The sequence below is a fragment of the Phyllobates terribilis genome, unplaced genomic scaffold, assembly GCF_046119375.1.
Source record: "Phyllobates terribilis strain yellow unplaced genomic scaffold, ASM4611937v1 Scaffold_3__8_contigs__length_932513732, whole genome shotgun sequence".
Taxonomy (NCBI): domain Eukaryota; kingdom Metazoa; phylum Chordata; class Amphibia; order Anura; family Dendrobatidae; genus Phyllobates; species Phyllobates terribilis.
In genome coordinates this window covers 77,753,326-77,765,758 of record NW_027362763.1, presented here as the reverse complement: position 1 = coordinate 77,765,758, position 12,433 = coordinate 77,753,326, and the positions used below count along the sequence as shown (strand labels likewise).

The 12,433-nt window shown below is 45.7% G+C and overlaps 1 protein-coding gene across 1 annotated transcript; it reads left to right on the top strand.

Moving 5' to 3' along the window:
* The first annotated feature begins 7,630 nt into the window (after nt 1-7,630).
* Nucleotides 7,631-11,031, top strand: LOC141257943 (interleukin-17F-like). Its single transcript, XM_073672948.1, has 3 exons — nt 7,631-7,898; nt 9,158-9,360; nt 10,551-11,031. Exons 1-3 carry the CDS (start codon nt 7,872-7,874, stop codon nt 10,786-10,788), a joined length of 468 nt encoding a protein of 155 aa, XP_073529049.1. The 5' UTR covers nt 7,631-7,871; the 3' UTR covers nt 10,789-11,031.
* The last annotated feature ends 1,402 nt before the right edge of the window (nt 11,032-12,433 follow it).

Sequence of the window (12,433 nt, the reverse complement as noted above, 5' to 3'; positions counted from 1 at the left end):
CAATGAGTTTAACTGACAAACAAACAAATTCTTCCCTTATCACTCCTAAACACTTTTTGCATAATAATTTGGAACGCAGTGTACATGTGCTTTTCCACAAAACACCAGTGGTTCACGTAGTGAATCTTACAGTTCTAACTTGCCAACCGTGGTCTGTATGGAGTTGTTCAATAAAGGGCCCAAAATTAAGATAACATAGATGGGAGAGGTCTCTATGAATAGGAATTCCTAAGTATTTGATACCCTGTGAGGGCCAGGCAAAGGGAAAGTTGGACTGGATGGAATCCTATATGGATTTGGGGAGGGAGACATCGAGGGCCTCAGACTTCGCTGCATTGATTTTAAAATTTTACCATGTAACAAAGTGATCTATTTCAGCCATAACAGCAGGGATGGATATATGTGATTGAGTGATATATACTAGGACATCATCAGCAAATAGAGAGCACTTGTACTCGGTGCCTCCCACCTCAATCCACCTAATATTGGGGTTATGGCGAATTGATGAGAGCAGGTGCTCCGTCACTAGGATGTATAAGAGAGGGGACAGAGGACATCCCTGCCTTGTCCCATTGGTGATTGTGAAAGGTGATGAAAATGTTCTGATGCACCCCCTGGGCCTTGGGACACCCGGAGCCGGACCCTTTTTGGTGGATGCTGGTGGTTGTAGTCTTCGTGGCGGCGACCCGGTTCCGTGGCTCAGGGCGGTCAAACCAGTGGCGGAACTATTTTTGTGGTTTTGATGTTTAAATGTCCGACTACGCCACCCGTGGATTGCGGTCAGAGTGAACCGCCGCTACAGGGCAGACCGCTGAGGCTGGTGTTGTGGGTGCAGCAGAGCGTAGCATAACTCCCCACGGGAGGAGTATAGCCTCAGGGCAGTGTATGCGGAGGATGGGGGTGATGGTGCAGGGCAGCAGCAGTAACGACACGGAGTCAGTGATGCAGTCCAGGGCCTTTACTCACAGTTCTTATTATCCAGACCACGTCTGCAGGTAACGGCTGCCCACGTCGTACTGTGCTCACCAGGTGAGGGGCTCAGACAACTCCCAGATAACTTTGGAGCGCTTCACAGGACCCCCTTTGTGTGTCCTTTGTCTGGCCTTTCTTACCAACACTTCTGTCCGGCTGCCTCGGGCCTCCTCTTGGTAAACTTGGCGCCAGTTTCCCTGACCCTATGTGGTGCCTTCCTAGCGGGTGTAGCGAGGGGCTGCGCCACATAAAATGTCAGAGCCTCCGGTTTCTAGCTGAGGGTCGTTTCCTGCCTCCACTAGTTCGGGGACCGGTCTCTCCCTTTGGCCTGACCCCTCCACGCAGGTGGATTCGGGCGTGCGGTGGCGACTCGCCCGTCCGCACCCCTGGGATCCCTTCATTCCTCGTTCCTGGAGCCTTCTCCGCTCCTCTTCCTTCCTTCTCCCTCTTCCAGGCCTGGGCCTCTGTTACTAGGCCCGCCTCCGGAGCAGAGCTCATGCAGAGCCCCTGCTCCCTGCCACTTCTGCTCAGACTTCTCTGCACTGAACTAAGATGGTGCCCACCTTTTATACTCCCTTCTCAATGCACCCAGGAACTGCTTCCTCCCTGCTCCTGCACTACAGGGTTCCCCTTCCTCAGTGTTCCCTCCCCCCACTCCAGCCAGGGACAGGGACTGTCGTGCCCATCTCAGGGGCATATTGGTCGCCCTGCCCCACGGCAATGTGGTGTAATGCATGCAGGTGTCGGGTCCTGATCCACACTCCATCCTTACCTGAGAGTGAGATATCACACCTCTGGGTGAGGTGCAATACGTCTGTAGCAACCGAGCCCTCAGGGTGCTACAGTTCCATTTATCTTCAGCCTAGGTGACGTATTGCGATACAGGGCCGTGATTTTGGCTATAAAAGGGTCCCCTAGACCCCTACCCCAAGCTTTTTAAGAGAATCATATATGGCGTGCCAGGAGACTCTATGGAATGCTTTCTCAGCATCCAACGAGAGTATCTAATTACAAATTTTTAACTGCATCTAGCCCAGGAAATACTTTGTGCCTAGTAGCAGTGTCTGCTAGTCAGCGGATTATCCCGGCTGTTAAGCAAGCTACACCACCTGTAGTTTAGACACTTAATTTTTTCAAAGGAAATGCTTCAGGACCATGGGATACTCAGTGAAGAGCATCAGGAGGCACCCCAAGGCATAGGGGCTGGGACTGGCAGTAGGATGCCTTGCGGTGGACAGCCGAGCTCGATCCTTATAAAAGCTTTTTAACTGCAGCAGCTTTAGTGGACGCTACTGGAGCTGGAATTACGCGGCTGCTGGCATGAGACTTGCCCTCCAATAGATCCTTGTAAATGGATTTAAAGTGTATTCATTCAAATTAGAGAGACAATTTAAATTAAATAGCTTAGAGCTGCCTCCACCACAGGGGGGCTCGCTCGACCCACCAGCGGACAGGCACCAGTATTGGGAGAGGGGGGCTGGCCATCAGGGTTCACCGCGGCTCTGGCACAAACCCGGCGACACGGAGGTGGCACGGGCAGGAGCGGACTGGCCGTGTCGGCTTCTCACTTTTTGGATTTTAGAAGGGCATGACATGCCTATATCTGTGTCTCCCCCTCCTTTTACTCCTCCACCTCTTTTCTTTTCGCATGACTATATGTACTTGTCACTTTTCCATGTGTTAGTTGTGTCTTCTGAGCAGTTTGTCAGCTTTTGGACACCTTTGAAGGTGTTTTCTATGTGTTTCTATGTGTTTTTGTTTGCCTGCCATTGGTTTTAACGGTGTTCGAAGGTGTTCGACGAACAGTTCGACGAACAGTTCGGCGAACACACGGGTGTTCGACGAACCGAACCGAACTCGAACACTACGGGGGTGGCTCAACACTACTATGGATATCTGTAACAGCAGCAGCAGACAGAACGTGCAATGGACCCTAGTCTGCTGTATACACTGTCCACAAACTCTGCCTGCCTTACTCCTGGTATCACCAGTAAAGAACTCCTGTCTAAAGAGCGCCAAACATGCGGAGCGGGGACCTGAGCTCCCGCCCGAGCATCCCGGAAGTACTCACCGAGCGCCGAGCATCTCCATCAGTGAGATGCTCGGGCGAGTACCCAGCAGTGGCGAGCATGCTCGCTTTTGACTAGTTACCTCCTCTGTGTGGGTGCACGCCAAAAGCAGGGTGCCCCTGGTGGGGGTAGTCAGCCCTGGAAGTCCTGGAGTCGCAGCTGCTCTAATCCCAGAGAGTCAGCTGAAGGGTGAGACTCTGTAATTTTGCACCATTTTGGATATTTGCTGGGACTGTTCTATGTGTTTATTGTCTGTTTGGTGGTTCAATAAAGTATTGCCACGCTGTTTTACCTCACCCTGTGTTGTCTGAGTAGAATGCTGCCCATGGGAATCCCCCGTGTCTCCGCAGCTTGTCCGGTGAACACAGAGGAGCCCAAGGAAATGAACATAGGAACAAGCAATTTACCTTTAGGGGAGGGCAGTGCTACTCCCCTGGCGATACCTTCTCTCTTGCATAAGGGCTGGAGTTTCCCTGTTTGGCTTTTAGATTAGAACAGTCTTTGCGAGAGTTATCACATTGACAACAACATAAACTGAGTCCTTGTGAGAGTCGACGGGATGTTTCGGCTGGTGACAATCTCTTCTGATCTATTTGCAAAGGCTCTGGTGTGACCAATCTGGGAGGCGAATTAGAAGAGACCCTTGGGGAAGAGAAAAGAGAGTCCAGAGTTGCAAAGACAATTAAGTCATCAAGCGAAGACAGCATATCTCTGACTGCAAGTTCAACTTTCCCATGGCGGGACAGACCAACGTAGAAGACAGCCAGGAGTGCGCCGTTGTTCCAGGACAATTCAGCGGACAAGGTACAGAACTGTATGGCATAATGAACCACAGAATTAGTCGCTTGTCTTAGTTGGAGGATGGAATCGGTTGCCTAATGAACGCGGCCTTGTTCATCAAACAGACAGAAAAGAGGGTAGAGAATGCATCACAGGGCATCTCGTTCCCAAAATGGCGGAGCCCAAGCTGAAGCATCACCAGACAATAAATAAAAAAAAGATGCCACTTTACGCCAGTTCAAAAAAACCCTGCTGGGAAAGAATTCAAAGTGCATGGTGCACTAATTGACAAAACCCTGACAGGCTTTAGGATCGCCATTAAATCATGCAGGCATGGGTAAATGCATAGCTATCTTCCAAGCTGGATGTTGCTGAGTAAGGTGTGGCAGGTGTTGAGGAGCTGGTAAAGAGGCTGAAGGAGTGTGAGGCAATGCGTCCATATGTGCTATAAGGTTTTGCATAACCTGGAGAAGTTCATATTGGCTGACACAGAACATACTCACTCGCTCAACACTACTGAAAACCAGTTGCACTGAACGTCAAGGCAATTCCTCCTTATCCAATGGCAACAACATTGTTCCTGCTGTGCCTTTGGGATCCATGGTTTTGGTTTTCTATTAGACTCACCAGGTGAGGTGGATCTTCCAAACTCAAAGTTCAGGTGGGCACACAGACCATGGTGTAAGCACAGAATATAGAAAGGGCATATGGAACACTGACAGCTAAAGGACAGGAGACCGTAGGAAGGTAGGCGGAATGTGGGAGACTGCAGGCAAGTAGGCGGAATGTGGGAATCTGCAGGCAGGCAAAGGTCATCATGAAACTGCAAGCAGGTAGACAGAGTGCAGGAAACTGCAGGTAGTCGGAGGATGTCAGGAAACTGCAGGTGGAGTGCAGGAAACTGCAGGAAGGCGAAGGACGTCAGACAACCGCAGTCAGGCAGGTGATATGCAGGAAACCGCAAGGCAGGTGGAGGATGTCAGAGAACCACAGACAGGCAGGTGGAGTGCAGGAAATCGCAGGCAGGTGGAGGACCTCAGGGAACCACAGACAGTTGGAGTCCAGGAGAAGCTGAGTAGCAATCCAAGGTCCTGTAAGGATATGGACATATTGCCTACATTCCCCCTTAAAGAAACAAGTATATTGTTGTAATGTGAACTGAAATGTGCATTAAAGATGTTAGAATTGTGAATTGCTTGACAGTAGGGACAGCAAAGGTTAATGGTTGATACTAGCCCAGAGTGGGAGGTGTAAACTAAAGGCAGAAAGGGCCCAGTGTGCAAAGAAGAAAGACCTAAGGTCTAGTGTGAGCAGTGCCGCATGATGTGGGTGTCCCTACCGAGAGAGGAGATGGAGACAGAAGATAGCAAGATCCTGAGTGGAGAAGTAGAAGGGAAGTGACAGAAGGAACAGAGTGATTGATCGTAGACGGGTCCTGGGTCAGGACGCCTAGCAGTACTGTGGTGCCCCTGAGGGTTCAGTCGCCACAGAGGTACTGCATCTCACCCAGAGGTGTGGTATCTCACTCTCAGGTAAGGATGGAGTACTGCCCGGGACCAAACCACTTGCATACATTACACTCAACTTCAGAGGGCATGGCGAGATTGCTCCTAAGGGAGAGCACATTCCCTGGTCCCTGGCTGGAGGGCAGAACCATGTAGTGGGTGTGGGTGGAGGAAGAACAGGGGAGCACTTCAGGAGTAGTATAAAAAGGGAAAGCCATCTTGGGAGTAGCAGACAATCAGAGGAGGACAGTGAAAGGAGCAGGAGCTCTGCAGGAGCTCTGCTCGGGAGGAGAGGGCCTGAGTGAGAGAGGCCCAGGAGGTCAGACTGAAGAGAGGAGAGGAGCAGGGAGGAAGGCTCTAGAAAGAACGAGGGGATCTTTAGGGTACGGGAAGTGCTGGAGGCTTCCCGTACGCCTGAATCTACCAGAACGTGGATGGATCAGGCCGCAAAGGGGACCGGCCCCTAACTAGTGGGAATTACAACATTCAGCTAGAAACCGGAGGCTTCTACATTTTCAGGGCGTAGTTGCCACAGCCTCAATTAATCGCCAAAAAGGTAGCCGCACAAGATCCAGGGAACTCCAGGTTGCTGGCCAAGATCTGAGGTTATCGGCTTGGGACACTGTTTGCGAGGCGCAGGGCAGGAGGGTGAGAGCCAGCGCAGGAAGACGACCAAGAAAGGCACACAGAAAGGGGTCCCGTTAAGTGCTCTTGAATTACCTGAGGTATTGCTGAACCCCTGCCTCGGTGAACGCAGAAAGCCGCGGGTGGTGATAATTTGGCCGTTGTAACCAGGAGCAAAGTGATAATCGTGAGAAAACCTTGAAGACTGCACCCCACTGTCTCTGTGAATTATTGCTGCGCCATCACCAGCCCTGCACTACACTGCACAACAACAGCTACCTCATCATTTACCATCACAGCACCGCCCTGGAGCTTAGCTCTACCTGTGGAGAGCTGAACCAACACTGCCGCGTCACCAATAGCTCAAGAGGACCTGCTCTGCAGCGGGGGCTCCATATAGCTGCATACCACAGATGACGTCATGAACATTAAACATAAAAACTATAAATCCCCTTTTATTGACCGACCTGAGTCATGGACCGGGTCACCGCCACTGTGACAACTCCCCTAGCAGCGACCCGCCCGGCAATGAGTACCCCACAGCCCAGGGGGCGCGTCAATACAGCCTAGAGTTTATAACTCAGAGAAGTAATGAGCCTTAACTGGACAGAGTAATTAAGACAAGAGTTCCAGAGCATCAGAGACAAAAGAGATAAGTACCGGCCATACTGGCAAAGTAGCTTCCTTAAGGCAAAAAGGACGCAAAGCCATGGGTGGAGAATAGGATTCTTAAAAACTGGACTGTATTACTGAGCTGGGTTGTGGTGAAGTTAGAGGACAAGAGAGAAAAGACATGGAATTTGTGGAACATGCTCCATATTGTGAAAGAAATGTTCATCAAGAAAAGTGCCCGCTATCTCCTGTATATAATCCCTTCCCAGTTAGCGTTGAGTAAAACGCTTGTTTTTGACTGGTGGGCTCCCTCATTGACCTCACCCAACAATGGCAAACCAGAGTCATCAGTTACATGCAGCCTGCAAGGGCATAAACACTCACACCACAAGTCCATGCATACAGCCAGGGCCCCCACCTTCATGTAACGTGCCGGGGCACAAGATACGAGCACCTCGCCACCTGCTACCGCCCCGCGCCACGTTACAGTCCAACAACATGCCAAGACATAAGAGTGTGTATCACAGAGGCTTATATACAGTAGGCCTGGCCCGATGAGCAAATGGTATCACTCCAGGCCATCTGCAAAGACCCACTTGGAGCACAGCGGAGTCCAGCGAATCAGGAATAGGGAAGCAAAGCACGGATCTGGGACAGGCGCGTAACATTTGGCATGCCCCATTCAGAGGATTAAGGAGAAAAACATTTTTGCTAGAATTTTGCCACATGTGAATATATTTTTATATCGACCTGGTGCTTCATATTATTACCAGCCATTGTGATATTAACATGATTTCTCTTTGGTCACTGCAATTCAATCTTTGTAAGAGTTTTGTTAACTGATATTTTTGGAAATTGGATGATCAAATGCAGAGAGAATGAAATGTCTAGTAGCATCATAAATAGAGATACATAGAAACACTTGACGTGAGGCTAGACACGAAGAACATCAATAACTAGAAAGCCTCATTACAGAAAACCACAACCTGCTTCCCCTGTGACGTATTGTCAATATGCAAATCTGTTACTGAATTCCTCACCCTGGACTCCCTGCGATGGTTAATTATCAGCAGATTCCAGCTCAGGAAGCCTATCACCATCTATGATTTCTGCTAACACTTTCCTTCTTGACACCAACCTGGTTTAGTGCAAAAATGTCACAAGGGAAACCGCTCCACACTGAAACCACAGACTGAACCAGATCTCAATGGCAGGTTCTGTATATAATGCAGAGGGGTAGACCTGAGCCCCTCACAGCCCTCACCTGCTCCAACCCAGCAACAGCCAGAGAGTAGAAGACAGCAGCACCATGGACATCCCCACTGCACCCTGCAAGGTAACAATGCCACCCGCTGCTTCCAACGTGCCGCCACCAAGTGCCGTACCGCTATATACTCACCAGGAATTCTGTTTGTAAAAATGTGGTGCCAAATTTTATTTTATTAGTTTTTTTTAATCTTATTATTATTTTGCATCATTTATGATATATTATTACTGCTATTATACTATTCATACTCTTATTGTTTATTGCTATTTTATGTTTTAGATTTTATTATATATCATTGATAAGTTATGATTATTTTAGATATTATTTAGTGATATTTTTAATATTACCGCTTTTTATCTATTATTATTATTTTTTTTCTTATTTCTGATTACTATACAATGTCTTCAAATATAATGTACAATAAAACCGGATACTTATTTTGATGTAGCTTTCACCAGGTTATCTTATTACTATCTATTATCTATCATCTATTATCTATCTAATATTTATCTACTATTTATATATCTATTATCTATTATTTATCTATCTATCTATCTATCATCTATCTATCATCTCTCTATTAACTATCTATCTATCTATCTATCTATTATCTATCTATCTATCTATCTATCTATCTATTATCTATCTATCTATTATCTATCTATCATCTATCTATCTATTATCTATCTATCATCTATCTATTAACTATCTATCTATCTATCTATCTATTATCTATCTATCTATTATCTATCTATTATCTATCTATTATCTATCTATCTATTATCTATCTATCATCTATCTATCTATTATCTATCTATCATCTATCTATTAACTATCTATCTATCTATCTATTATCTATCTATCTATCTATCTATCATCTATCTATCTATCTATCATCTATCTATTATCTATCTATCATCTATCTATCTATCATCTATTATCTATCATCTATCTATTAACTATCTTTCTTCTATTATCTATTATCTTTCTATCTATCTATCTATTATCTATCTATCTATCACATATTTATCTATTTATCATCTATCTATTATCTATCATCTATCTATCTATCTATCTATTATCTATCTATATATCTATTATCTATCTCTCTATCTATTATCTATCATCTATCTATCTATCATCTATTATCTATCTATTATCTATCTATCATCTATCTATCTATCATCTATCTCTCTATCTCATATCTATCTCTCTTAGTCATTCTGTATCTGTCATGCGGTTTCACTTTTCATAATCAGTACATTGAAATAAATTCATATAAATATTTTCTATACACATTTGTAACCTAATATCCTTCTCACATTCAGTTCTCAGTCCTTTTGCTCCTCTTCGGAGTCTCCACCTTGATGTCCGTCCAGTGTCTGGATCTTCATCATCTCAAGAAAGGAGGATGTCCTCCCATCACTAAGCTCCCGGCTACAGTGAAAATCAGCCTGAACTTGACAGGACAGGACTCGCTCCTCCTGAGCGGGGATGTGAATAAGCGCTCCACCTCTCCTTGGGAGTACAGGTAATGTGCATTCACCCATATCATCAGACAGGCTTTATATGTAAGACGTAATGTTATGTTATATATCATGATACATGAGCACAGGCAGCAAGAATAGATAAATATTGCACTAAGCAGGGGTGTAACTATCATTGCTCCAGCCCTAGAGGAGTGTCAGGAGCCCGGCCCCCGCTCACTGACAGGTGACTGAGAAGTAGTAATATAAACAGCAGCTGACAGCAAATACTTCATAAAAAAATAGGATAGTAGTGCCATAGACCTGATATTCTATATAAAGGGAAACCACATACCAGAACAAGGCTCCTGCACATGATTAGGATCCGTCTCTTGGTCTATAACTGTAAGGGTATGTGCACACGTTGAGTATTTGGTGCAGAGATTTCTGCACTGTTTCTGAATCTCTTGGCGGGAAAAGCGTAGCAGCTGCAAAATCCTGCATTTTTTCCGCGTTTTTACTGTATTTTTTATTTGCCTTTTTGGTGCAAATTTTTCCCCATTCATTACTATGGGTGAAATCTGCAGCACAAAATGCTGAAAGAATTGACATTCTGCAGATAAAAATCTGCACCAAAGTGATAAATAAGCAATGTGTGCATGAGACTTTATAGGATTCTCATTCACTTTGCTGGCATCGGGAAACTTTTCAGGTTTTTGTGATAAATCCTCACTGAAGAAACGCAGCAAAAATGCAGCAAAAACGCAGCGTGTGAACAAAGCCTAAAAAGCTATAAATCGTGATCTTTTGCACATTTACATTTTCTGACACTCTTCAATAAAAACCCGTGTCCTGTGAGAGTTGTAGGTTTTTGGGAAGCTTCACCTTATTTTAGGGAATTACTAGTTTCACAAAGTAGCGTCGGAGGTGAAACTTCAATCAGGAATGAAAATAGTGCTGAGGGGGCCATGGTGCTCGGTAATATAGGTAAGGGGGATATGGTTCTTGTTTACCCCTTTGGTTTTTCCTTTGCTTCCTATTTACAAGGACTTATAGAGAGGGGATCCCCACTCCAGGTCCCGTAACAGAGCCAACCTATCCTGCCCCTTCCCCCAGGGATCCCATGTCAGCTGCATGGTCCAAGGGCCAATGGCTTCAGTCTAACCGCCCATTTATTGCTCCTTTACATGTATTGTGGCTTAGTCAAAGTTAGATCAATATCTCCATTTATCATTTTATTTCTTTTTGTCCTTAGCTATGACAGAAATATGAACCGTCACCCTATTGTCATTGCTGAAGCCAAGTGTGAGATGGCCGGATGCATCGATGCCAACGGAAATGTGGTCAACAACCTAAATTCTGAACCTATCAGACAAGAGATCTTGGTTCTTCACCGTGAGATAAAGGGATGCGCCCCCGTCTTCAAGCTGGAGAAAAAGATGGTGACCGTAGGCTGCACTTGTGCACAACCCAACTTCCAAAAGCAGCTATAAAGAGGAGAGGCACTAGAGGAATCATCGAAGACATATATCTATCGTGTTTACTATATGTAGCAAGTTTTATACAAATTTTGACAAAAAATTAACGTAGCACTGATTAAATGCAGGTATTCTGGATGCAAATTCTCAACAAATATTTACTTTTTACATTTTTTTGTATTTATATATTTATACTTTTATATGTAAGTGACAAGTGATACAATGTATTTATTCTGATATGCAAAGGAACAATAATAAAACGTAAGATGAAAAGAGCAAGTGTGGACTGGTACCTGAATGTCCGCATGGCTTCGAGGGTTTGTGGTGTGTGAGAGATGATCAGACACAACTTCTTTCACTTATGAAGGAGGGACTCTGAAAGTCACAAAGCCTATTTTTATAGGGCCATCAGGCGGCCCTTACTATTCTTAAAGGGCCAGCAGTCGGCTACACATAGACACATAGAGGTGGGCCACAGTAACAACATGTTCCCATTAGAAGGTAGCGGGTCTGCTATCCAGATATAGGGTATGTAGTGAGTACAACGGCTGCCAAAATTTAGGAAAAACCCCAATAACAAATTTAAAGACATTTAGATATGGCCCACAGTAATGACATGTTCCCATTAGAAAGGAGCGGGTCTGCTATCCAGTTATAGGATATGCAGTGAGTACAACGGTTGCCAAAATTTAGGAAAAACCTGAATAACAATTTAAAGACACATAGAGCTGGGCCATAGTAGCGACATGTTTCCATAAGAAAGGAGCGGTTCTGCTATCCAGTTATAGGGTACGTAGTGAGTACAATGGCTGCACAAATTTAGGAACAACCCCAATAACAATTTAAAGACACATAGAGATGGGCCTCAGTAACGACATGTTCCCATTAGAAAGGAGTGGGTCCCCCATACTGTTTGCCTATGTAGTGAATGCAACAGCGGCCAAAAATTTGGAGGAACTTCAATGCCCCTTGCAAAAGACGTAGAGGTCGGAGGGCCTCATGAAAAAATGTTCACATTTTTAGGAAGTGGGTCTCCCATACTGTTTGCCTATTAAGTGAATGCAATGGCTGCCAAAAAATTGGAGGCACTCCAATGCCCCTTGTAAGAGACGTAGATATGGTGATATGGTAGATATGGAGGTGATGTGGTAGTGGAGGACTAGGATGAGGAGAAGGAGGAGGACAAGAGCAAATAGACTAAATCAGGAAGCGTACACCCATGTCTGGGTGTGAAGACAGAGGTGCATGGGAATAGAGTTAGACCTCCCCAAAAAAGACACTGCATTTGAGTTTGTTACGCTGCTATCATTCGGTGGTGTTGAGAAGTCTGGCCCAATCCAGCCCTTGTTTATTTTTATAAGAGTCAGCCTGTCAGCATTTTCAGTTGACAGGCAGATGTGCCTATCGGTTATAATTCCACCAGCGGCACTAAAAACCCGCTCTGACAAAACGCTAGCGGCAGGGCAGGCCAAGACCTCCAAGGCATAGAGAGCCAGTTCATTCCACGTATCCAGCTTGGATACCCAGTAATTATAAGGCACAGAGGAACTACGGAGGACATTGCTATGGTCGGCAAGGTACTCCCTCAACATCTTCCGAAACTTTTCCCTCTTTGTGAGAAGACACTGCGCCTCAGGGCTTGTGCTATGGGAGGGTCTGA